This window comes from Chaetodon trifascialis, chromosome 24, assembly GCF_039877785.1.
Source record: "Chaetodon trifascialis isolate fChaTrf1 chromosome 24, fChaTrf1.hap1, whole genome shotgun sequence".
Taxonomy (NCBI): Eukaryota; Metazoa; Chordata; class Actinopteri; order Chaetodontiformes; family Chaetodontidae; genus Chaetodon; species Chaetodon trifascialis.
The window spans coordinates 6,901,688-6,927,745 of NC_092079.1; the positions used below are offsets into that span (position 1 = coordinate 6,901,688).

A 26,058-nucleotide genomic window follows, 5' to 3' on the forward strand; every position below is an offset into this window, starting at 1 on the left:
AGATAGATAGATAGATAGATAGATAGATAGATACTTCATTTAAAATGTGCATGTCACAGCCACATTCATTCACATTCTACTACAATTTAGTTTCCCTCCATGTGGTTTTCAGACAGTATGTGTGAAAAATAATAGTCACATTGCATGGGGGGCACTTGAACTCATTGCTCTGGATCATAAATAGACCCAGTATGTGTCCATATAAACAATTTCCTCAAAGAATTTGGGCTCTTTCTTTGAGCTGTTCAGAAAGATTGAGGTTTATTGTCAAGTCACACAACAACAGTGCTATATGACAACACAAATGTTTGGCTTTGGGGTATAATTAGGTGTTGTAGAGAAATCAGGGAGTACATTTTTGTACCGATGTGCTTGGGGTAAACCTCCAAGGAATGTATGAAATGTCCCTAAATTGTCCAGAGTATGACACAGGTGTCTGGATATCGGCACATTTCCTCTAAATAGCTTTGGTCATATTCAGTTCCTTGTCTGGAGAGCTGTGTGTGACAAATACCAGTACTGTATAATGGAAGACACAGTATTACACTGGGGAATCTGTCAGGAAAGATATCATGGAAAGTACACAATCATCTAATTAATCACTTAATTCAGGAGTATCGGAGGTAAATTAGTTTCGTTTCGTTTCATGTCATTGAGTTTGATGTTCTGCCAAACGACACTCTACACTCCAGGCCGCTAGGTGGCGGTAAAGCACCTATAAGTTAGTTTGCCAGTTGAGCTCAAAACTCGAGGAAGAAGAACGACGACGACGAAGAAGAAGTTGTTAAATTTAAACTAGGCTAAATAGTGAACCCAGTTAAACGCAGTATCGGTATTACTAATTATTGGTAACTCACTTCGTCATTAATTTCATATCCGCTAGCAGTAACAAACACACAGGTAAAGTGGCCACGATGCGTTTTAAGCTCCAGAATCTAACGCAGCTCTAAAGTTCAACATGCTAACCTGGGAGCAGATATATTGAAGTATTGTCTCAATTTAGCTAACGCTACGATCAATCTAGCTAGTTCCTGTCATTTTTGTTAATTTGGAGAGCTTGACGACAACTTCATTCAGCATGTGTCATTTGTTATTATTTTAATCGAAGGTCTCGTTTGGTTTCCTCCTTTTACTAAAATAAACTCAACATTCATAAATTATATGCTTTTTTTTTTACAATTTGTCGTTGTATGCTGTTGTTAACAGCTCAGTAGGTTTAAATTGACGGACTTTAAAGACGTAGTTGGATCTGCTTATAGCTCTGAACACTATTGTTTTATCTCCTGCAGGGGGGCGTAACGATGGAAGAGGTGAGTCAACCTAAACAAAATAATGCTCATCTGAGGCTGTAGAGGCTTGTGTGTGGAGAGGGTCTGTGTCGGAGAGAGATGATGGGGGAGTGGATCGGCTTTCAGTCATTGTTGTGGTGCAGAGGTGGCAGCTGCAGGAACTGCAGAAACCTAATCGCTAGTGGGCTTTCACCAGAGGCATCTCATTCTACAAAGGCACTCAAGTCCTGCAATGATTAGAGTTATGCTCTTCAGGTGCTTCGTTTGTGCTGAGAGGAGGACTTTTAAGAATGGACAGCAGGACAGCTACTTTTTTACAATCAAGAAATAAGACATATGTTTATCTGTGGACGTACAGGCAGTTTCAGGTAGTGCTCAGATTTCTTCAGCAGCTTCGTGTTGCTCTGTGATGTTTCTTTCCACCCTGTGCTTTCCTCTTTTGACTCCAGTCCTGTCTGTATTGCAGCAGGAGCAGGTAGAATGGGATGACGTGAACAAACTTCTGCAGCATCATGGTTTTAAGCCAGTGCATTTTGCAGATCCTGGAGAGAACAAGAACCTTTCGGGTAAGAGTCGCTGGTTCCAGTTTCTAGTCAAAATGAAAGCAACTTGTCATGGTGAAATTCCAGTTTTAAGTAGGATTTGGAAACGATTGCAAATGCTCACGTGTGTCCTTAGATTTGGTTCTACTGGACAAGAAGTCAGCTGGTGAGATTAGGACGACTTTGAGGACAATGCTGACAGACTCGGAAAGAAGACAGACCCTCATTCAGGAGCTCATCAAGTCCAATAACCAACTTAAGTAAGTCAAACGATGAAGCTGTCAGTCATTCCCTTTTGAAATTTAGACATTTGTGAATAAAATGTATTAGTCACAGCAACCTTTTCCCCAAATCTGCAACATATGTGGTGTAAATAGTAAATAGTAAATAGAGTAGTAACAATATGGTTTTTAGAGGGTTTTGAGCTCTAACCATTAAGAAAATATAGGTATGTAGTAGACTTGTGTCACCCTCCAACGATGGAAATTCTTACATGCCTGCAGTGTGTATTACTGTGGGTGTTATACGTCCGTATCTGTTTAATAATGTATCTGCAGTGTGTGTCGACCACCTGTCCACCTGTCATCTAATCTGATCAGCATCAGATGAGTGTCAGCGAGATGACTGGGCTTCTGCCATCAAGCCCCCTCTAGGCTCTGGAATTCCTTGTCTGAGGGGATCAGGCCCCCCAGTGCATTACACTATGAAGACATGTTTTTATCAGAAAGCCTTGGGAGGGGAGGGAAACCACCAGCCAACAGGTGAAGAGAAAGCACTCGCTGCATTGGGAGAATGAAACTCTTCCATGTGTGTCTTCAGAGAGGAGGCTCATGAGCAAATGAGACAAGCAGCTCAAAAGTCTCAGAGGGCCACAGAGCTGGAGGGGCTGCTGGACGAGGTGAAGACCAGACTCCAGGACCTGGAGGACCGCTACCTGGGCAAGGCTGTCCAACAGCACAGCTACACACAACAACTGCAGCAGGAAAAACAAGAAGCACAGGTACGTCAGCAGACTTTCACAGCAAGCCACGACAGGCTGAGACTTGTTGCACATAATTTTTGATCTTGCAAAGCTTTTTAAAAATGAGAATATTGTCTATCATCAGCTTCAGTCAAGAAATATCTTTTTCTGAGAGAGAGAAAAAATCTCTTGTAGAAACTGTGTCAGGCTCTGGAGCAGAAGCTGTCGAAACAGAGGGAGGAAGCAGCTCAGCTTCAGAGGAAGCTCTACTTCACTATCAAAGAGGAAGAGGGACGAGTGGCTCGACAGAGTCAGACCTTCCAGCACATCTGCAACAAAGTCAGCCAGCAGAGCTCCCCTGCAGACCAGCAGTAAGAACATAATATTCTCTTTGACAAAGAAATTGTATCTCAAGGTTCGCTTGCAAGCTTTTTCCCACAGCTTTCAACTGCATCGTGTGGACTTCCTCAAAGAGAAAATACTGTGTGCTGAGTTGAATTCTCTCCTGGTTCTCATGTCTGCAGGGTGTTGGATGTGATTGACTTCTATGAGAGTAAAATGGCTCAGCTGCTGGATGAGCTCAGGTAAGCATGCCTCCAAAAATTCAGTATCAAGTATCATTTGGCAGGCACAAAATAAAGTTCAAGAAAAGGCTGCGTTGGTGTTGTCTTTCATAAATGATGTAGATCACACCCTGCAATGAGCACTGTTGTCTCCACTTGTACCAAGCTGTTCATTCTGACCCCAGATCTGCCAGAGGAGAACCAGAAGGATCTCAGGTGGCTCATCAGACAAGAATCAAGAAAGCATCCAGCAATGTTACTCCATCATTCAAAACCATTCTCAAGGTAACTGGACAAACGTTCATTCATTTTCACGTCGTTCTTTCCCCGTGTCGTCATGTAATACTCTTGCATTTCTTTCAAGGCGTACCAGGACCAGCAAAAGACGAGCAAAAGTCACATCGAGGAGCTAAAGAGGGAGGTTGAGCGCCTGAAGCAAGAGCTGGAGTCGAGGTGTGTGTTGATCCAGCTTGAAACAAATGCACGCTCTGTCTTATGAATATTTGCGCTGACTGCGTTCCCCCATGCAGGCCGACGCTCAAAGAAGTGAAGTTCTACAAACACAAACTCCGCCGCTTGGAGGGGGCCAACAAAAGCAGTCGCACAAGGTCAGAACGTTCTTGAGAATAAAGGATCGTGCACTGCTCTCTGAATCTCTGTGCGTTTTTTGCGTCCAAGTCAAAAGACAATCATTCACTGTTTTAAAAAAAAGCAAATAAGGCAGTGTCTGGTTTTGTCGTCATTTGCCGAGCAGCATCTTTGTATTAACTTTGCATTCGCGCAGGGGATGGGTGCGTCTGTCCTCTGGGCCAAACTTTGGAGTTTGAGCATCCAGGTATTGACCTAATCTGATCTGCAGAGTGACGAAAGAAGACAATACGACTGAGATCAGTGAGAACATCAGTGACCAAACCAGGGAAGCCAGTCTGTGTGCCCACTACAACCATGTAAGCACATTGTTTGATTCCACAAGATTTCCTGTCTTCTTCTATCCAGAGTCCAGTCCTTGTTGTTTGCTAAAATGTACCTCGACCAAACATAACAAACAGGACTTTTCTTCTCCTGAATTCTAGCTGTTGAGTCAAATCTGTGCCATTGTGACAAATCCCAGAACCCGTTTCAACTGCACCGGCAGAAACCCTCCTCTGATGGTTCAGAGCGGGCTGAGTTTCAGTCCGTCCTCCCCACACTGGAGATTTGGGCTCAGCAGCTCCACCTGCTACAGGTAAACACCACCTATCTGCAGGCTTTAGTGTTATTTACTCTTTTAACTGATTAAAATTCTTCCATTTGTATGTTGGTAGGATTTGCAAAGGGGATTAAATAAATTGACTGCCAGACTGATGCCCTGGCAGCCATCTGATGGCGGCCACGATGCTGCAGAAGCAGCGAAGGTGGAGGACATGATGTTGCTGGTGGACACCATGCTGGAAAACACCTCGACTGATGACGACAAGGTAGAAGACTTGTTTACTTTTCTACTTATGGTGTAAAACACACTCCATGGTGCATTGATTGAGAGGCTGCCAGAGTATCTGACTGATGTAGGACAGGGTCAACTCCGGTGACACTTACTTATAAGTGTGTTTTCTGTGGTGGTGTAGGTGCTCAGGAGTCCCACTCGATACACTCTGGCTTCCATGGTGTCCCACTTCCAGAAGCTGTTTGACGTGACCTCCCTCAGTGGCGTGTACCCACGTATGAACGAGGTCTACACCAGGCTGGGAGAGACGACTAACACCATGAGGAACCTCCGCGATGTTCTCGAGCTAGGTACGCTTCTGCTAGAATCCAAGCTTCATGTGTTGTTTCGTCAGTTTTGGATACTTGTACGGTAGAAATGAAACGACAATGGAGAAGAATTGTGATGTTTGTGGTTTTGTGTCAGACAGCAGGGTTCCTCCTGCTGAGGTGGTGAGCCAGGTGGCCAGACTGGTTTCCTCCACTGAACACACTGCTGGTCTCCACAATCTGCTGGGAGATGCTGAAATTGACAGGTTCTCACATACAGAACACACACATACTGTTTGGAATGTGAGACACCAGCTCATAAGCAGCTTTACTGCAGGGCGACAGGAACCCAACGTGCTCCTTGAAGTGGTTTTATTTTTTTTACTCTGCAGTATCATCGTCAAAGTGAGGCAGCACGAGGAGTTCTTCCCTGCTTTCCACGCGCTCATCGTGGACATTTTACAGGCTCTCGGTATGTAAGACACAATACACACACCAAGCAGCTGGGCCTTTCTCCTTGTTTGACTTGATTTGGCTGAGTTTCAGCAGATCCTAATCAGAGCACCACATGTGACAAATATACATACATTCAAAAAAGACCTAGATGTCTGACTGAGGCTGATTATCAGGATTTGAAAGTCAAAAAATACAAATTGCAAATCAGATTGATTGTAGCACTGGTTCAGCCTGAGGGTAGCCTGACAAGGACCAGGTTCATCTGGAGGGATCAGTTTCCATGTTTATGAAACCGCCTTCATGAAACAAAATGTACTGAGAATGAATGTGTGTGTGTGTGTGTGTGTGTGTGTGTGTGTGTGTGTGTGTGTGTGTGTGTGTGTGTGTGTGTGTGTGTGTGTGTGTGTGTGTGTGTGTGTGTGTGTGTGTTTCAGGTGTGAGTCACCTCGATGACATCCTTCCAGCTCTGAAGTCTTTGAAACAAGCAGCTCAATGACACGTTGCTTTGACTGAACTTTGCTTTGAGTGCTGCGTTTTATTCAGTGTCATGATTGTGGAGTGATTTTTGTTTTTTAAAAAAACAGAGTGTTTCTTTGGTGGAAAGTAGATGATTTGCTACAAGAATTCATGCTGACCTCAAAATGAGACCCTGATAGTAAAATGAAAAAGCAGGTCCTCTTGAGGGCACCATCGGGAGGGTGAGGCACAGGGTCTTATGTTGTTTGCAATCTGCAACCTCACCACATATATGCCACTGAATCCCACTGCTCACAGTGTATGCTTTGTACGTTGGGTGAAGCAGCCCTTTACATTGCCTTCTGAAGTCACTTGCAGATCGCCTTTTGTGGCAGTAGATAGAAGCATACTCCTGGTTAATAAACATGACGATTTTTGACTGTCCTACCAGTAAGCAGCTTGGACTGGCAACATTTTTTATGGCAAAAAATAGTGAATACTTTGCTTTAATCCTCTTCTTATTTAGTGTTCATTTTGGGAAAATTCATATTTTTTCAAACCCATTATTAAGAAATTTCTTTTCAGCAGTTTTTGTTTTAGAATGTCTTTTTTTTTCTTCTTCCATTATCTATTTATTTTTTTCATAATGGCGCTTCAGCTCAGCTCATTCCGATCAAAGCAGCAGCCAATCAGGCTCGTCCCAGTTGTGTGTTTTGACTGACAGGTGAAGATGAAAAGTGGCATTATGAAATACAATAATCATAAATAATTATTGAGTTACACTGAAATAAAACTGATCAATAATCGAAATGAATCGGTTTCCATAATATGTGATGAATAAAAGCCACGTGTACATTTACAGTGGAAAGCTGCGTGCGTGGCGCTTCACAGTAAGTCCAGCCCAAGCGATTCACCTTAAGAACACTTAATCTTTTACACAACCCATGAAACTCGCATAATTCTGTAATATTGTTAATACTTCACATGATCTGACTCATCATTTCGCTTTAAGTGAAATAACAGCAACACAGGTTTTCACCTCAACCTGTACGGGTTTGAGCACCTGGCTGACTCAGGCCAGTACTATTCCAGACTTGTCAGTCCGTCTAATACAACACAGCAACCAGTTCGTGGTTTTCCATAACAAGCTGGAGATATATGATTCATTGAAAGTGAATCAATAGCCCAAGACAATCATTTTTTCCTGAACTCTTAGTAATATGTACACGTTCAGTCCTGGTTGATTTACTCGAGCAGCAACGCTCAGCTCACAAACAGGTGGCATCAATGCAAAGCTGGCAACGCCATTGCCACTGAGGACCACATTGTGAAGGGACTAAACATACAAAAATCTGAATGTGTGTAAAACACAATTATGTTTAAAAGTGTAGAAATAATCATATATTTAAAAGTGTATTAGAAATTACGTTGGGGACCCTTCACCCCCCCACACACAGACTAAATGGTACGGCCCGCAAGTGTCAGTTTCCTGCACTCGGTTGCTAGGAGGCGGAGAACGCCTGACAGCTAGAAATAAAACGCAGGGAAAAGCTCTGCCTCTCACTTGTCCGCACTCAGCATCGTTAACGCTTCTATTTCACTCGTTTCTGTACCGAAGGATAATTCGGTGGATACTTCGCTGTGGGACGGTAAGGCTGGAAAGCATGTTTACATGTTGTTCTGCTTCTTCAACCATTATCTCATCGCTGGAGGTAGAGCACAATACAATAATAAGTTGTCGTATTGATGTTGACGATGGCCACCGACTGCAGTCAAGAATCAATTTTGGATTTTCTGAAGGAGAAAGGGGGCAAAGTGACAAACGCGGATTTGATTAAGCACTTTAAGCCCGTATTCCCCGAGGAGCCAGGCAAGAAGGCGACTGTCCGTAACAGGTTTAAAAACTACGTTGACAACATTGCTTTTGTAAAAACTGAGTGTGGAGTTAAGTATGTCTGCCTGAAGAAGAAGTTTCGCGGTTCTCTGAAAGAGCAGCGCAACGAGACAAATGGGACAGAAACACAAGTTTTAAGTGAAAAGAAAGCCTCAGGTTCAGACTGCAGTCAGGTTCGCAGTGATGACGCAGGGGAGGATCCAGCCCAGCCTCGTGCCGCCCGCGCTGAGGTGCAACAACAGACACCTGGCTCAGGTTACGGAAATGACAGCCAGGTAAAGGTTCTGCGTGATTTCTCTTCTACAACCATTTTCCTGGACGACGAAAGTAAGTGTCACGAGTTTGTTTGTTCAGTGGAGGAGGTGGACAGCAGCTCAGGTGAGATGGGAAACAGAGGGAGCTTTCGAAGAGAGAGGAGGGAGTCCAAGAAGGAGCAGGTGGCGAAAGCGCCTGACATACCAGAAATTGCAGTGATTGAAGCTTCGCCTCTCCCTGCAGAGGGAAGTGCGTTCATCTTGCCTGGGCCTGTACAAACTGGTACTGCAGGACAGACAAACGCATCTACTGCTGCACTCAATCCCAGAGACAGGCAGGTTGAGACTGAGTGTCTTTCACTTGAAGGCCTGGAGGAAGCAGAGCAGATTCATGTGGTGACCCGGCGGCGAAACTCAACAGGATCGCAGCCTGGAACCAGACAGCTGCAGCCAGACAAAGAGGAGGATGAAGGACTGCTGGACACACATAGTTTGTCTGGGAGTGAAGGGAACAGCTCCCCAAAAGGCAGCCGCAAACACTTCATCGAGGTCATGATCAACAGTTCCCCCCAGGTCAGGCGTAGCGTAGTGTTACGCAACTCATTTTGCCTGTCCTCCAAGAGTGATGGGGACTCCGTGTCATTGGTCTCCTCCAACCTGGAAGACGATAGGGCCTCCGTCACTCTGGACCCGCTGGAACATGAGTGGATGATGTGTGCTTCAGATGGGGAGTGGGCCAGCTTGTACCGCCTCCTCACCACAGAGCCCAGCCTCATCCTGAGGAAAGATTTTGTCAGCGGTTTCACATGCCTGCACTGGGCAGCCAAGCATGGCAAGCCTGAGCTGTTAGCATTGATTATCAACTTTGCCAAACAGCACAATGTTCCTATCAGCGTTGATGTTCGATCCAACACCGGCTACACGCCGCTGCACATAGCTGCCATGCACAACCACATGGAGGTGGTGAAGCTCCTGGTGGGTGCCTACAATGCAGATGTTGAGATCAGAGACTACAGCGGGAGGAAGGCCTGCCAGTACCTCACTGACAATGTGAGCGTGGACATACGGGACATCATAGGAGCATACGAGCATTCAGGCTCAGATAAGACAGACCACAAGGACGGAGGTCGCTGGAGGTTCTCTAAAGTCCTCCAGTCTAACCTGAAGCCCCTCAGGCTCCTCAGTCCCAGTGACTGCGACTCTGTGGACAGAGAGTATCTACCCAGAGAGAAACCTGTCAGGAGGAAGTCGTCATTCAGCAGGATGAAGCCCAAACTCGAGAGGCTCCGCTTCAGGACGTCGCAGATCGTCCACAGCACGTCGTTCCGTGACACAGAGGAGCTGGAGGCGTCTATCAGAGCTTCCTTTAAGCCCAGACCCAAGACACATTTCTTTGGGTGAGATCAATACTTCCACAGGACAGGAAGCAGTGTTTAAGGATGTCAACAGTTGAAACACAGAAATGTAGCAGAAGATTTTTACATATTCATATAAATTTGTGGGATCAGATATTCATATTCATCCAATCAGATGTAGAAATAGTTCCTGCTCCTGGAGCAGTTAAAGGGGAAAAATAACTGTACTCTCATTTCTCGCTCTGAATTGAAAAATGGTAACGATACGCAGTCTGAGCCTCAGTAGCATCAGTGATATCTATGTCAGATAGCTAGATTGGGCTCATTGATCATTACCTTCTCTAACAGGGTTCCTTAAATGTTTAAGATAGATGTTAATTAGTCTGAAATTGCTGCTCATGCAACTCAAGTTAGTCGCAGTTTTAGAGTGTTAAGAGCATGAAATCAACTCTTTCTATTTAAAGCAGAAGAACAATCTTTGATAATTTCAAGGCTGCAGTTATGTTGCAGGGGATAAGATATATCAGGCTTTGGTTGCAGACAGTGCTTATTATGGGAATTGCTGGTTTGGCTCTGCATATTTGATTTACACACACACACACACACACACACACACACACACACACACACACACACACACACACACACATATATATATATATATATATATATATATATATATATATCACCAGCACATCACACAAAATGAAATGAATGAAATGTAATTAAGCAGCACTGAATGTTTAGTCAAAAGTTTCCTCTTTCTATTTAGTTTTGTTTACGCTCTGAATGACTTTTCACCACAGAAACAACAGCATAAGAACTTTCTGGTGATGTACTGTATATGACTAATTTTTCACTCCAGATCTACAAAAAATGCACACAGAGTTACATTATTTATCAGTTTGGTGACTGCTGGTGACACTCTTTGTGATGTGACTGCAGGTCAGCCTGCTTCTCTTTATCCAGACACAGCTGACACTAAAGCCTCTTGACCTTCAGACTCTAATCTCGGCTCCTGCAGGCAGATTTCTGTGTCACAAGGTTGTAGTTTGAGGCCAGGCCAGGGGCAACGCTAGAGAAGTTCTAGTCTTGGGTAATTTTACTTTTCAGACTTTCCAGGACCAGAATGTTAGTGTGGTGACTCAGGCCACCAACATTGGAGGGTGAAAAAGCCATCTGGGCAGGGCTAAATCCTAGAAACTGGATGCTTTGGTGAAGTCTGTGCACAGCACTGAATTTTACATGTGGTTTACTTAACTTATGCTTTTTAATATATGCATTTTATGGGAGCCACACTGGAAAATAACATCACTGAATCAGCAGAAAACAACAGTGTGATGCAGCAGGGTTATGAGTCACACATGATGCATGAACAGATTCATCTGATGTACAACATGCTGCTTCATTTCAGAACTTGACTGACTGTACGAGCTTTGCGTGTCAAGCTGTGTTAAGGTTCTTAACGAGAGGCCTGTGGAGATGAAGGTTGATTGCTTACATTTCTTCATCAATTTTACATTTTCTCATTGTCATATATATCCAGTGTTGGTTTGGAAGGGCCGGCTGGTTTGTCAGTCATGCAGAAAGCGGAAATTTCACTGTGGATCATCCCCCTTTTTTCAGATCTGCCCAGTGTTTCCATTTGGGGAATCCCAGACTGCCTCTCTGTTATTATGGTAACCAGTCCATTTGCTGCGTGACCACAAGTTCAAACCTCTCAACTTTTTCAGTGTTTTTGTCTTAACAGAATCTTTTTTTATCTAAGATTTTCTTTCACTGAATGGCACCTTCAGTCTTTTTTATTACACCTTTGCACATTTTAATAAAAACAGCTCTTAGATTTTTATTTGCACATTATAATGTGACATACACCTTTACTCTTGCAGCTCAGAGATTAGTAAATATTTTTTTGGGTTACTTGTACTTTGGTCATTTTATTGATGTCTGTGATGTTTTTACTCTGATCAAATAAATAATACTGACAACTTGTACAAAGGACTGTGTCTGATTTGACTCTTGGTGCGTGCAAGGCAAGAATGAACTTTTCCCACCCAAGAAAATTAGTAGTTTCAGTTCCCACTGCTATAATCTGTCTACCCCACATGGCCAAAAGTATATGGACAATTAACTGTTCCTGCCATGTGTGACAGCCAGTCAGCCACAAGAGCAGTGGCAGTTTGATCAACTGGCGACCCACAGTTGGACTCTGTAATATGAAGAGGGTTACACAATGAAATTTGATGTGATCCTCACTCAATATGTGAGTTCACAGGTGGATCAGACAGATTGGAGTCCTCACAGGGATCAGGAGCTGCACATAAATGCAGATTGTGCTGAATTAATGCTTTCCATTGTTTTCCCAAATTCACTCGAAAAAGTGAACTAGGGGTGTTGTGCGTTGTGTTATGTCAATTATTTATTTTCATTTTACCTAGACAAGTTTTTTCTAGTAAGGTTAAAGTAATTGTGTCTCCTGTTATCTGTATAAAATCGTAATCTGCTACTCAAACACAAACGATTGACGTTAAGCGAATTAGCGCTGAAATGCCGCTCGCATCCAGAAGGTGGCAGTGGTGCAGCGTCAGAGGCCGTGAAAGACTGACGAAAAAGTAAAGCAAGCAGCCACACACCTGGCCCGCTCTTTTCAGTCTTGGAGACTTCGTCGTGGTTCAGAAGTTGGACTTGGTCGCACTGCTTTCGAGTTGGAAGAGGTAAGAGACATATATTTGTCACCAGTAATTTTGTGTTGCAGTGCTTGTGTCGTACACAAGATGGAATTTTGTTTGTGATTCAAGCCGTGTCATGCAGTGGGCGTGACGGTCCGGACATGCTAGCTTGGTGGTAGGTAACATTACTGCGACCTCAGTGACATTTAGTCCTGACGGTACTTGCGCTGTTTTATTCTTGCTGGGTAGCAGTGTCTTGAACGACTAATACAGAAACGGTTGTTTAGGTGAGGTGACGAGTGGTCTCATTGTTGGCACCGGAGCATGAAGTATTGACTGGTGGGTGGAGGCTTCATAGAGTCGCCTGGCTGTGAGCAAAATAAAAAGTTGTTTGCGTCTTTTTTCGCCCAGTGAATTTTCATTATGTTCCTGGCTGTTTCCAGATATTAGTGTATAACTTGTAAAATTGCCACTTTGTTAGTTTCACGTTTCAAACAACAACATGTGTAATGTTTACACTATGATGAGCTAAAAATTAAGTCTTTAAATTATATGCGTTTAAAAACGTGGATTACTTATTATGGCATGTGTTATGGCATTATTTTCTATTTAAGAGCAGAGCCCAGTCAATGACCAGTACCTGTTTTTCAGGTTGAGGCATCCAAGTTCCTTGTGACCAACACATTACCCAGCTCATCCAACGGTTCAAGAAAAAGGAGGATCTGCAGGGCGGGAAATGAGCACGACATTGGCTCCAATCACACAGGTAAGTTTTTCTATTTGTAGAAAATAGATCAATGCATAGAATGCAGAAAATGCATAGAATGACATAGAAAATAACAAACGTTTGTATCTACCAGATTAATTTGTGTGGGACTTGTTGACAAATGAGGATTGAGTCAACCCAATTAGAAAAATTAGAATTATGTAACCTGTGTAAAGCTGAAGCTAGACGGCATAATTGGAGTACAGTTTTTGGCAAATTAATCCGCCAGAAGCAGTGAATTTCTTCTTTAAGGCTATGTTTTCAAAGAGATGCCTGGTTTGACTTTTTGGCTGATTTTTTTCTGCCGAGTCGAGCTCACTTTAGAAAGGAAAGCACAAATCTGTCAGGGGCCTGTTGTTTTACAAGTCAGTCATGTTGCTGAACAATTGTTATACTAAAAATGTACTAATATTTATTTATTTATTGCTTATTATTTTCTATGTTCATTTAAAAAAAGAATATGTTTGTATATGTATCTATATGTATAGAATTATATTTTCAGTCATACATTATTTTGATGTAATCCATGATTTTGTGTATCCTGTTTTCAATATTGTGGAAAAAGTGTCTTATGCACCTCATGCAGTGTCAGTGCAGATGAGATGTATGAACATAGCGTGTTCACATTTGATGCAAACACTCCCGTACAGCTCAGTTTAGACTGCTGCCATCATGCCTCCACTTTTACCTAATCACGGCATTTCACCGTCCTGCGACAAAGAACAGCAGCTCATAGTCTTTTCAGGCAGCAGGATCACTCAAATCTGTAGGAGCTCCAGCTGATAATGATAGCTGCTCTCATCTCAGTGGAGGGCTTCTCTTAATGCTGGATAGTCAGGTGATGGAGGCTAATTAGTGCAGTCGCAGGAAGAAAATATCTGATCAAATGAAATATTACTAAAGTATGTATTAACAGACAAAAATGAATACAAACACGATAAAAAATAGCATTAAATGATAAGTCAGGCGGCTCAGACCCTCAAAGGCAATTTGTTTATTGGCGATTAACATATTCTTGCCATCTGTGAAGCATCTTCCTCAATCTGTCGGCATGACATATTATAAAGTAATACACAACTGAATAAGGCATCATTCACAGTGATTACGGTAAACCATTTGTGTGCAATGGAAAGAGGTGGCATATCGGTTACAGGCCAGAGGACATTAGAGACACCTTGTCATGTGTCCTCTTTTTATGCTAGCAGAAAAGTAAGACAACACCTTCATCCTGGACAACATGCTCACTAACACTGAGAACTTTGATTAGTAACACAGTAACTGCTCCACGTGGAGGACAAGTGTCTGGTTGAGGACTTTGAGAAGTCTCTTTGGATCTTTTTGGCCTATCAGGCAGACTGGGCTGTTTGATTGGACTTTTGCTGATTGGATACCTGCATGTTAAATCAAGCTAATTCACAACTGATCATCAATTAAACAGGACAGAAACCACGTGCTGTGTCTTAGTAGGCGCCCGTTACTGCTGTCTTGATCAGCAGACAGGGGACACTGTCCATTCAACTATACCAACCAATTAAAACTCATAATGTGGCAGCTGGCAGTATTTCAGCAAGGAAACGCATAATTATACACTCATAATACAAATGATTTCAGTGTATTTGACAGATTCAAGCTACCATTGAATCACAATACTTAAATAGAGTCGTTTTTCTGTCAACTAAAGTTATGATTAAAAATCTTTGATTTCCCATATCATTTCTTTTAATCTGCATATAAGTGTGGATTCATAATATATATGTTAGAACGGATTTTCATTAAGGCTGCAGTAAATTCTAAAAAGTAAATTTTGTGGTATCCAATGGGAAAATTGATATGATTGATTTTTGACATAGAAATAAATTCTTAAAAACATGTTGAGAACTTTTTTCCATAATATGAATATTTTTCCATAAATGAGTCTGAACAAAATTCAGGTGAAAAAAAAAATATATATATATATATATATATTTTTTTTAAACACTGAATCCTGATTCTATACAATTCACATTCTCACACATGACATCACATTTATTGAAACATAAATGGAGGCTGTGCAAAAGTATATGTTTTAAAAGTCATCTGTAGGCTTAAATTTGCACCTTTGAGGCACTTCGGTTGCACCTGTGATCAGATTGTAGGTGATTAACAAAGCTGCTTGACTAGGAAAAACTTACTACTAAAGTCTGGCTTAGTGTCGATAAAGACAACAAGTGCATTTGATACATGGAGAACTTGGTGTTTCGCTCTGTAGCCAACTTGCTCAAGTACAACAAAACATACAGATGAGACTTAATTGTGCATTGGGCAGAAGGAGAACCATGTCCATAAAGAGTAGCTCACAGTTTCTATTGTATACACAGTATGACACTTAATGTATGCCACAGAATTTGCTTTTAGCACAGCAGTAGATTAAAATTCTAGATATTTAAGTGCTGGGACAGTATAAAGAGAGGCAGTAAGCTCTGGATAGCATCTCTGAGATGACTGATGTGGGTCACATCAGGTTGCATCGGTCCTCCTAAAGGCCCACAAGCTCACAGCTCTTCTTCCAGAGCTTGGCTTGGAGCTCGGAGTCGTAGGAAATGTTGGAGGATTGCCTCTTCTCGCCGTTGTACAGGTAACAGCCCCCGACCCCCTCCATCTCCGAGGCAGCTGCAGCATAGATGGAAATGGATGCTCCCTCTGCTGGAGTCTGAGAAGGAGATGTGTGAAGAAAAGAACCATCAACAGGTTGAGTTAAAAGAGAAGGTGTCCGAATAAGTTCAGCTCCTCAGAATTCTGAGTCTTATCAGGCAGTTTTTATGATTGAACTTTTATGTTTGAACTCGTTGTCAGTCTGCCTGCACTGCTGAGACTGCGGCTCAGGACGCAGAGCAGATAGTCCGCTAATCAGGTCAGTGGTTCGATCCCTGGCTTCTTGGACAAGATACTGAAGCTCAGATTGCTCCTGGTAGCTGTGCCATCAGTGTGTGCGTGAATGGCAGAATACCGCATGAGTTGTGAAGTGCTTTGAGAAATCGGTAGACTAGACTTTAGAAAAATCAAGATATCACCAAGCACGAGGATAGATACCGTAAACAGACGACAACTTATACTATTAAACACGTACTCTGAACAGTGTCTTGGCCACTGGCTTCTTCAGCAGCTGCGCGAGAGTCCACAGGTTGTCGTACAGCGCTGTGTCCACCATGCCGGGGTCCACGGCGTTGACGATCACCGGGAAGCCGCCGGCCGTCAGCTGCTCCTGCAGGTAGTAGGTGAAGAGGACCATAGCCAGTTTGCTTTGGGAGTAGGCGCCATGGGAACTGTAGCATATGCTATAGGAAGAGAGAGGGAGGGCGTGCCAGTGTGCAGGTTAACTCTGGAGTCATGCTGGCATTGAAATAAGCACAAATTATGATGAATTATGAAACCAGTTGCACAATCAGTTAACAACAGAATGCAGCACAACTCATTTGGTTGTAACTGCGCAGTGTGCACAGCACACACACACACAATGAAAGGCACACAAACAGGGCTGGACGACCGGAGCGACAGACGACAATACGAATGTATTATTCACCCTGCAGTGTTGAGTGTTTGTGCCACTGCCTCGTTTCAGGGTTTCCACCGTTCCTCTTACCTCCTGTTTAAGTCTTCCATGTCCATAATTCCTGCATAGTGTGTAGCAGAGGACATGTTGACGATTCTGGAGCAGCAGCCCTGTCTTCCTGCCTTCTTCAGCATATCCAGCAGCAGTCTGGTGAGCAGGAAGTGGCCGAGGTAGTTGAGTACAAAGTGGAACTCAAAGCCGTCCTCTGTTCTTCTTTCAGGAACCAACATAGTTCCAGCTACATGAGAGAATAACAGAGTACAATGCACATGCAATCCCTCAACATAAATTGTGTTTAACCAACACCTGAAAATGTAATTTGAGTACAGCCTGTCAGGCATTTACAGGGACAATGAAAGCAGCCTACCATTGTTCACCAGGACATGGAGGGGGAGACCTTTGTCTTTGAACTTCTGCACAAACTGTCGCACGGATTTCAGCAAGGTCAGGTCAACAAACATAAACTCAGCTGTCAACAGAAACACCGCGTTAGCACAGACTCAGAGAGCTCTGTCTGACTGAAGAGAGAAACAGACGTATGATTTCTGACCTGACAGTTTTAAAGAAGCATTTCAGGCACAATTTTTCGGAAATTCATCTGGAAAATTTCTGTGATGCAATGGTGACGAGCATCTTGCAGACTAGTCCTGTCTGCGCTGATTTGTGTATATAGCCAATGATTGCTGATTGGTGCAATCGCCTCTTTCAAATTCCAAAACGAATTAATAGTTTTTTTTTTTTAGCGGTGCTGAAGTACAGTTCTGACATACTGGTACTGGATTAGATACTACTTTAAACTTCTACTCCACCATATTATATCTCAGAGGGAACTTTTCAATGATGCTAATACTAATAATTATTATTTATCATTATCTTTATTCGGCTGAGAAATACTGGACTAAACTAGCTAACTGTGTATAATGTCGATCAAACTAGCACCGAGCTTTAACAGTATGCTACTTACATATTTATGCATCAGTATTAAGAATCTAAAAATATCTTTTATAATACATTTGAGTGATGGATACTTTTACTTTTGATACTTTTAATACTGACAGCAATCAGTAACAGTAGCAATAATAACTGCTCATACTTTAAGCTGAATTTTAATGCAGGATTTTAACTTGTAATAGAGTAGTTGATTTGCTTTACTGTATTTACTGGGGTGTCTCTTACCTTGATAAGAGCAGAAAGCAAGAGCAAGAAAGATGTTAAGAAGCTCTGAAGTTCTGAGAAGAACAGCAGAGGTCATGATTATTCTTGGTGGGTTTCTCATTTCTTAGCAGCTGCAGGAATTTCATTCACGAGGCACTTGCTCAAGCACTGAGTTAAATCAATCAAAAACACAATTGCAGCATATTCTGCATGACACTAATTGAGATGCCTGACAAGAGAGGGTTAAAGTAGGGTCTGAAGTAAGGCCACAGTAGAGAATGTCGACGCATAGAAACACGTGAAAAAGCCTACTGAGAATTCAGTCAGTCACTGGTGTAATTAGCACCGTTTGTCACACACGGTTAGGCTGAAACAAAGAGCTCTTTGTGTGGATATTGTGTGATGGCTGTTATTATGCTGGCCTGTTTGTGTCGCTCTCTCTCTTGTGTTCAGAAGGAAATATGTTGATTTTCTTTGCCACATGCTTATGTGGCATTTTAAGCTGACCACCTCCACAGTTAATGTCATATTGTAGGTCTTTGTGAATTTCACTGAAGCCAAATAATTGAGTCAAAATGATGTCTTAACTTCTATACATATATTTCAAATACAGCATACTTAAAACCTGCAGTTCATCTATAAATACTGCAGAACAAGCCTTGGTTTGAAGGCTCTTGACATTTTGTGCCAGACTATTTCATAAAAATGTTTTGTATTTGGCTAAAAGAAAAAAAGTGCAAAAATGGCAGATGTGACTAAAGACAGAGATGGAGGCAGACAGATGATTACCTTTCCCTCTGCTGCCGTCGTTTTGAATCACCTTGACGGCTGCTGCACCCTCTTCTTTCTCGTTCCCAGCTGGAGATGATGGAGATCAGAGAGGCTTGTTGGGCAGATGTCCAGCAGATGTGCATTTCAGATCAATACCTCAATAGGTAAGATTATCAAATGCCCCAAAAACAGAACTTTGAAAAGAGGACAGCACAAATTAAAGGCCCCTCTGTTGAGTGTGATAATAAAATTTTGATTTTTCACAATTAACTTCTTCTTTTGACTTCATTTGCAGCATTTGTTTATGCGAAAAATTAAGAGGAAAATTGCTAATTAAAGCTGGACTCCTTATCTGGCTAGAGGCATATGATTGGACAGGAGCCTACCTATGACAACATGCATGCCCAGGTGTGCCAGGTGTCTCGCTGTCTCAAAACCCATTCCTCTGGTCCCCCCAGTCACAATGGCAACCCTTCCATTTTGCTTGGGCAAGACTGTGTAGGAGGAGAGAGGGGACCACATGAGAACATGATGCAATCCTTCATTTCCAGTTGTTTTGGAATCAGTATCAATGTTTCATTTAATACCAGCTAGGATTAAACGTGGCAGGTCACAGGCAGCTCACTTATCAGATCCAGACCTTGCAGGGAGGAAGGACTCTTAATGCTTATTTGCAGCAGTTTACGTGTCAGTTAAGATGCTGCCACGCAGCATTTATCTTTGCCTGTTGTTAATGCTGAAGTATTGATATGCAGTAAGTGTTTTTCACTCCGAAAAAAATGGCATAGTAAACTACTTAATCATTTCTTCAACTAAATTCAATACGTTTCTTGTGGAAAGCTGGTCTCACCACATAATTTATGGTGGCACAACTTTGTACTTGTACTTTGCGCATGTTTCACGCTAAGCATGGGGTTTCTTGAACAGTGCTAGGTTTCTGAAGTTTAACAATCCCCAAAGTTGTTGTATTTGCCAACAGATGCCCTGGTGGAGAAGTCATGAATGCAGTCATTAATAGGCCTTTAATCACTGGTCTGATGGTTTCTTCTAATTTACAGACACCTGACATTGCACTGCACCGAAGGAAAACGAGTCTTGAAGATGTAGTTTCTGCTGCTCAATCACAACAATAACAAAAGATGGAGTTATCCGATAACATAAAATCCAGATACATTTTCTATTGGAGCCAAGTATGGACTGATTTGGATTCCAGATCAGATGTTTAAGTATAGATTTCTTTGTTTACACATGTACTTGAACGCATATGAAGTCTTCTGCATACAAAGCGATGTAGATGAGAGAGTTTGAGGTGCACCAGAATGTACCAGGAAGTCTTATGTTTAGCAGTCTACAGTCAGTGCTTTGCAGCGATGAAGACGCTCAATTGATCTTTTAAGTGTTTGAAGTTTACAAGTCGAGGTAGTTTAATTGTGTTTCTCAAGCGAAGAGGTGTGTATGCATGTGTGTGCACTGGGGGGAGAATGAGTCAGCTGATATGTTTCTATGAGAGAGAAACTTCAAGCTCCAAAAATAATTAGCAGGCAAAGTTTTACTGTTCTGGGCCATCGAATATAAATGATTGTCAGTGAAACACTGAGTGAAGAAATGTGTTGATCGGATTGGAGCCAGACTAAAAACTAAAATCCTTCATCTGGTTAAAAAATAGTTAAAAAACAACCAGGAACAACCACAATTAAATGAAATAGATAACACGGGTCAGTCTTTTTTAGACATTTTAATATAGAAGAGGTGCATCTTGCAATTTTATTCACAGGTTAACTGTCATGCACAATAGAGTTCGGCCAATTTCTGTTTTTTCCAGTCTGGTCCAGTGTCGGAGCTTCAATCACTTCGAGTTTATGGACATCGTCTGAGCCGACTTTTGCCATTACGACAGGGTATGACAGAGTAAAACGTAGTGTACATCATCAGCTTCATGGTGCGCAATCTAGCTTGTATTGCATTCGTCATAAGCAAAATGACAACATAATTCATATATTGTGTTTGATCAAGTCCTTTTTCAACAGGACACGGATCCAGAGGAGAGGCAGACCAGAGGTGTCAAGATGGCTGTTCTCACATAGATGATCAAGCACCTTCCTCACTGCCACAGTCAACAGGATTGCCGATGAGGCAGCTTAGCAGTAAGTTTTAACAAATAAACAAACCAAAAATAAAATTAAAAAAAGCCGCGTGAATATAAACCTTGTTTTGAAAATGTTCAAGTAAGTGTGAAAGTCAAATGTTTATTTAAGTGGGGTTTTTTTTGTTTTTGTTTTTTTAATAAACATGTTAACTGAGCTGGCTTGGTTTGTTATCCATGACCTCTATTTTTCAGAATTCCTAGTGTATAGAACTCAAAATTAAGTTTTTTTTTTACATAAAATTGTGACATCAACCATTGCAGTTTTTTGTATAGTTCACTTACGGGCTTTAATACACTCGTTCCATCTTGAGGTTGTCGGGGGGTTTTTTCTTTCTTTCTGAGATAAGAAGATTTTTATCAATGTAATTTTTGCATGTCAAGTACATAGTCAGGATCTGGTTAGGCGAGCTTAGCATGATGGCTACAAGGAGGGGAAACAGCTAGCCGGGCTTTGCTCAATGCAGAAAAAAGTCCATCAACAAGCTAATTGCTAATTAACACCATGTGTCTTTTGTCTTCAGCGCATACATGTGTGCACCTAGAGCCACACCACTATGAACAACAATACATGGTTATATGGCGAGCAGCGTGTTTGAGCTATTTCTTGGGCAACAGGAGCTAAACATATGGTTTTTCTATTTACATTTAGAGATTAAACAAATGAGAGTCAACGGGTGGGCTTTTTGGGTCTTAGAACGTTGGACAGTACAGGCTAGCCGTTTCTCTTGTTTCCAGTCTTTGCTCTGTACTTAATGTGGGGACATGAGATAACAATCTTCTCATCTCACTGTCCGAGAAAGCAGATAGGACTTTTCCCCCCAAATATTACACAGTTCTTTTCAAACCATTTTCATGCAAAATTCTGACCAAAACTTGAAGAAAGTTCATTATAGCAGATCCATGAAATGTTAATACTGCTGTGTGCAGGGTATAGATTGAAATGATTACAGTTCATTGACTTTTTTGCACTTTTAAGCATTCAGTCATTCAAGCGGCTGACCCAGACAACAGTTTCCCTCCCAAACATTGTCCAAATCATCCTCACAAGGTTCAGGCTCGTAGTAGCTTCGTGAGTTCTCGTACAAGAAGACCTGCTGATCGACTAAAGCTGGAGCTAAACGATTCCTTTTTCCGCACAGAACAGTACCAGAGGAGCTGAACAGCCTGTGACAAGGTACACTCATGGCAGGAACACACCAATACTTCTGGAGCACCTTCGGGAGGGTAGGAAACAAGGGTGCATGACTCGACCACCACAGTAAAGGGTCTTCATTCAGACCTAGGACTCGTTGTGATTTGTAGTTACTCAGCTCCTCTACCACTTGTGCATGCAGCTCCTCCTGGCTCTGGTCTGCATCAGACTGGCAAAATATGGCAGCCAAAGGATTGTCTTGGGTTACAGTGCTGGCTGAAGATTCTCTTAGAGGTGTCTGCTTTTTGCTCGGTGGTTCATCAGATACCAAAGAGAAGTCATCTAGGCATGCTCGCTCAGCAATTTGCTTCTCAAGGATTGCTTTTGCCTCTTCGATGATGTTATCCTCAACTTTGGAGCGTTCCTGAGTGGACAGGAAAGGCAGTTTCTTGTACCGAGGATCAAGGAACGTAGCAATGTTGAGGAATGTTGAAATTTCTTGTGAGAGATGTGAATTCTGAGAATAGGTGCTTGATAGAACCTTTGCAATAACCTCTTTGGTCATGCTGATCTCTTTGAGGTCCCCTTCCTTGACCTTGAGGGTGTTGTTCAACAGCATATGAAGCACAGGCCGTACCATGCTAATGGTTGGATACCTGCAAGAAGTTATCATGTTTGTCACAACTTTAAAAGGCTGGAGGACTTCAATCAAACCCCCCAACAAGGCCCAGTCAGAACCATCAAAGCTGAAATGATGGTTGCTGGAACTCTCTATAAGCGTTGCAGTGACAGCAACCTGTTGCTCTTTCAGTCTTTGTAACATTGCCAACGTGGCCAACCAAGTCCGACACCTGTCTGTGATGAGCGCACACTGAGTGAGGCCATGCTGCTTCTGTTTATCCCTCAGCAGATACATTGCTGGTTCTCTAAAATGATCGACGAGTTTGCGGCAACATCCCAAAAAGCTGTCGACTCCTGGCAGCTGGAAGGCTTCATCCATGGCACGGTTGATGGTATGTCCGAGGCAAGGCATTTCCACTGATAGCTCCAGGAGCGAGCATGCTTTAACAATGTCCACTGAACCATTTGTGGTGGCACCGCTGACTTTATGAGTTATCCCCCATTCAACAAAGGCTTCATACATCGCTCTGGTGATGTTCTCGGCTGTGTTGTCCTCTTGTACTTGAAATGTTTTCAGGCACTTGTTGGTCAAAGAGAAGCCAGTTGTACTATTGTAATTAACTGAATGCATAGACAGTGAAATGTATGTTCTATTCTGGGTTTGGCTTTGCCAAAGGTCTGTCGTAACACCACAGTTCACAACCCCAGTAAGCTCACTAAAGACCATGTCCCGGGTACGGCAGTACATCTGAGGAAGCATTTTAACTACGAGGTCGCTTTTGCTTGGTGGAGAGTAGCCAGGATCAACAGTACTCATTAAGGTCTTGAAAGTAGGCTCTTCAACTACAGATGCAGGATACAAACCCTCGCAGATGAAGTTGATGATGGCAGCAGTCAGATCACTGTGTCGTCTGTTTTCAAAGTCTAAGCTCTGCCTTAAGTTGGTGTCCTGGGATTGTTGCTGAACATGTACACCCGACGGCTCAGACTTTATCCTGGAGAATGCTGTGGCGAATGCTTCGCGCATCTGATCTGTGTTGCTCTTCACAAACTCACTGAACTCTACAGGGTGGTTCTTTTCGAGGTGGTACGACAGATTGGAGGTGTTTCCAGAATAAGCAATTTGACTCATACATACGCGACAGTATATCCGTTTCCAGTGCAGTATGCAGCCATCTGCATCTGTGTCAAAGCCAAAGTATTTCCAGACTTTGCTTTTTGCCCGTGGGTGGGCAACCAGATTGAGGCCAGAGCATGAAGGTCCTGAACTTTTAGCCTCCATTGGTTCCTTCAGTAAGCAATCCACTTGGATGCCTTCACTTATGAGTACCTAACAAGAATAGTGAAATAAACAATTGAGGATGTTGATAAAAACACTTTAGCTATTTTTGAGACGACACTGAAACAGTATCTTAAACCCTTTCTGTGATGTTTACATGTAAACAACAAATCAAATTACTTTGAGAAATCAGGTTAAGACAGGAAGTGTAAAACTTTCACCTTGCTAATGTCTGATCTGATCTCTCGAAAATCTGTTCACATGCAATGCAACAAAGCTCCCTCTGCCAAGTCCATTTTATCTTTACTATTATGTTCTATATTACCTCCCAGAATGCAATCTCACTGAAGGAAGAAAGCCTGTTTGGGTTAGTTTCAGTTTTAGTTCAAGTCCAATGATTGATTATGTTTGACAATGATGGTATGATGTAGACATGGCATGTTTTGTTGGCTGCAGGGTTTTCATCAAACACATGACCACGTGTAAAGAAAGAATAAACTCACAGTAGATTCTGGAAGGAGCGAAACATCGTTGCTGTGGGCTCAATAGGCTGAAAGATATAAGTCCTCTGACCAAACCCAGAATCACAAGCTGGGTGTGGTCTGTCTGTCGAACGTGTGACCACACTTGGCTGTGATAGAACATGGCATTATAGTGCTTCAGTTTAATTTACTATATGAAGGTAACAATGAAGGAGGATTTAAAAGTGATCTTTTCAGTTCTGACACGTTCAACCCCTTTGTGCACCTGGGGTTTTTACGGTGTAGTTTAGGATTAAAATAAAAACTGATTTTTCAGTCAAGCTTGATTTTTTTTGTCATTAATCAGAAGTCTTCTGAGACTTTCCTTTCAGGCCACTGCACTCTACCATATCAACTGCCTGCATTCTTTGAGTGATTAGAGAGTAATTCTTCTGGCCGGGGGACACAATCATGTCTTTGTCTTGAAGTGTAATGCAACAGTAATTTCTCACTCTGCAGTCGTCACATGCTTCAACACAAAACCTTTTTGTGTGAAAGGATCATTCAGAAGACCATCACCACAGTTTGAGTATGTACTACGTGACAGTTGTTATTTTAAGGCAAGATGTTAAGATTCATTTAAACTAAATGTCCTCTCACTGACTTTTTCCACAGCTTCTAATCACATTTCATGGTCTTCAGCAGATGGACGCCAATCAGTTGAGGCTCAGAGAGCCTGTTGGACATCGGGGACCTTGAGTTGAGATGATTTTATGTTTACGTTTGAGGTTGAAATTCTTATGAGTTACATAACTTTTGAAGGCAGGTTTCTCTATGTGTACATACGCTGTAATAAAATGAACAGCAATTAATACATTTTAGGATAATTACCATATATTGTTACGCCGCATTTATTCAGGAGATGTGCAAGGAAATTATTCACAAGCTTGTGCTGCTCTGTGTCGGCCGTATTTGAATGAGAAGGTCAAATAATGTTGGAAATTGTGATTATATGATCTCATGTTATCGTTCTATTAATTCAAGAAGGAACTAAACTGTTATTAAGGCCTTTGTTTATTACATATTTATAACAATTTTGCTTCCAGTTGTGATATATCCCAATATCAGAAAATATCCTTAATAATATTGGGAAAATATTTTCACCAAGCATTTTCATGGAGACAAACTACTGCTGTTCTCCAAATGAAAACTTTGGCTTTTTATTTTTGCAACCACAATATGTGATTATGAAAAGAACGCAGTGATCCGAATACTGCTTTCTGCTCAATATATTTTTGAATGAATAGATACATTTCAGTAGACTTTATGCAACAAGCATTATCCCTGGACAGACAGATGTTTGAACCATGATGAATGAACTCACCTTTAAGCCAACATGTGGCATGTTTTCCACAAAGTGGGTTTTATAATAATAGCAATAAGTAACATAAAGGTCACAATACTCCTCAAACTCTAAACTTTGACCTCTTTCATTTAAAAATAAAAAAATATCTCAGGTTCTATTAACGACATTCGTTAGTCAACAAATGATATAATACTTCTAACTCACATCTCCACTGAGAGCTGCATGCAAAAGAAAGAATGGCGGGTAGTGGGAAATCATAACCTGAAAGAGGAGATTAGCAGAGCGTAACACACACGTAGGAACGAGAAATTGACCAAACCTGGGAGCGTAAACGATCTGTTGAACATCTGATAGAGAAGAACCTTCATTCCGCACAAATACAGCCTGACAAGAGGCACCAATACTGCGATCAGCCACATCACTCCGCTTCCGACTCCAGCTGTGCGTCGCGATAATGAGTCCGAGTCGCAGCCTTCATCGCATTTGTAGTGGTTCCGCCCCCAAGACACTTGCGTCACAAGATGCTTCGCTGCATCAGCTGATTTATCTAGTTTAAATTTTTTTTCCCTCCCCCCATCAACTATTATCTGACTATCTGGTTG

General features: G+C 42.1%; 4 protein-coding genes across 5 annotated transcripts; 2 read left to right on the top strand and 2 right to left on the bottom strand.

Moving 5' to 3' along the window:
* Positions 1–732: 732 nt before the first annotated feature.
* Positions 733–6,805, top strand: cep70 (centrosomal protein 70). The gene is given in 18 exon segments (XM_070957699.1): positions 733–900; positions 1,290–1,310; positions 1,756–1,855; positions 1,968–2,091; positions 2,651–2,831; positions 2,988–3,163; positions 3,317–3,376; positions 3,541–3,640; positions 3,720–3,808; positions 3,886–3,963; positions 4,215–4,302; positions 4,429–4,465; positions 4,468–4,580; positions 4,660–4,812; positions 4,960–5,128; positions 5,244–5,352; positions 5,479–5,558; positions 5,977–6,805. Coding segments are annotated over 17 exon segments (1,728 nt in total). The 5' UTR covers positions 733–900; positions 1,290–1,301; the 3' UTR covers positions 6,039–6,805.
* Positions 6,806–7,489: 684 nt separating this feature from the next.
* Positions 7,490–9,822, top strand: LOC139327788 (ankyrin repeat domain-containing protein SOWAHC-like). The gene has a single exon (XM_070957755.1). It carries the CDS (start codon positions 7,745–7,747, stop codon positions 9,545–9,547), a length of 1,803 nt encoding a protein of 600 aa, XP_070813856.1. The 5' UTR covers positions 7,490–7,744; the 3' UTR covers positions 9,548–9,822.
* Positions 9,823–15,083: 5,261 nt separating this feature from the next.
* Positions 15,084–25,892, bottom strand: dhrsx (dehydrogenase/reductase (SDR family) X-linked). Its single transcript, XM_070958113.1, has 7 exons — positions 25,776–25,892; positions 18,838–18,945; positions 18,470–18,538; positions 16,893–16,994; positions 16,556–16,763; positions 16,043–16,250; positions 15,084–15,625 (listed from the first exon to the last, which is right to left on the bottom strand). Exons 1-7 carry the CDS (start codon positions 25,873–25,875, stop codon positions 15,452–15,454), a joined length of 969 nt encoding a protein of 322 aa, XP_070814214.1. The 5' UTR covers positions 25,876–25,892; the 3' UTR covers positions 15,084–15,451.
* Positions 20,186–25,870, bottom strand: LOC139328004 (E3 SUMO-protein ligase ZBED1-like). Of its 2 annotated transcripts, none has more exons than XM_070958112.1 (2): positions 25,776–25,870; positions 20,186–23,680 (listed from the first exon to the last, which is right to left on the bottom strand). In XM_070958112.1, the coding sequence occupies exon 2, from the start codon at positions 23,630–23,632 to the stop codon at positions 21,581–21,583; it is 2,052 nt and encodes a 683-aa protein (XP_070814213.1). In that variant the 5' UTR covers positions 23,633–23,680; positions 25,776–25,870; the 3' UTR covers positions 20,186–21,580. The 2 variants fall into 2 exon arrangements, with proteins under 2 accessions (XP_070814213.1, XP_070814212.1); XM_070958111.1 differs by lacking the exon at positions 25,776–25,870 and adding an exon at positions 25,475–25,563.
* Positions 25,893–26,058: the final 166 nt, after the last annotated feature.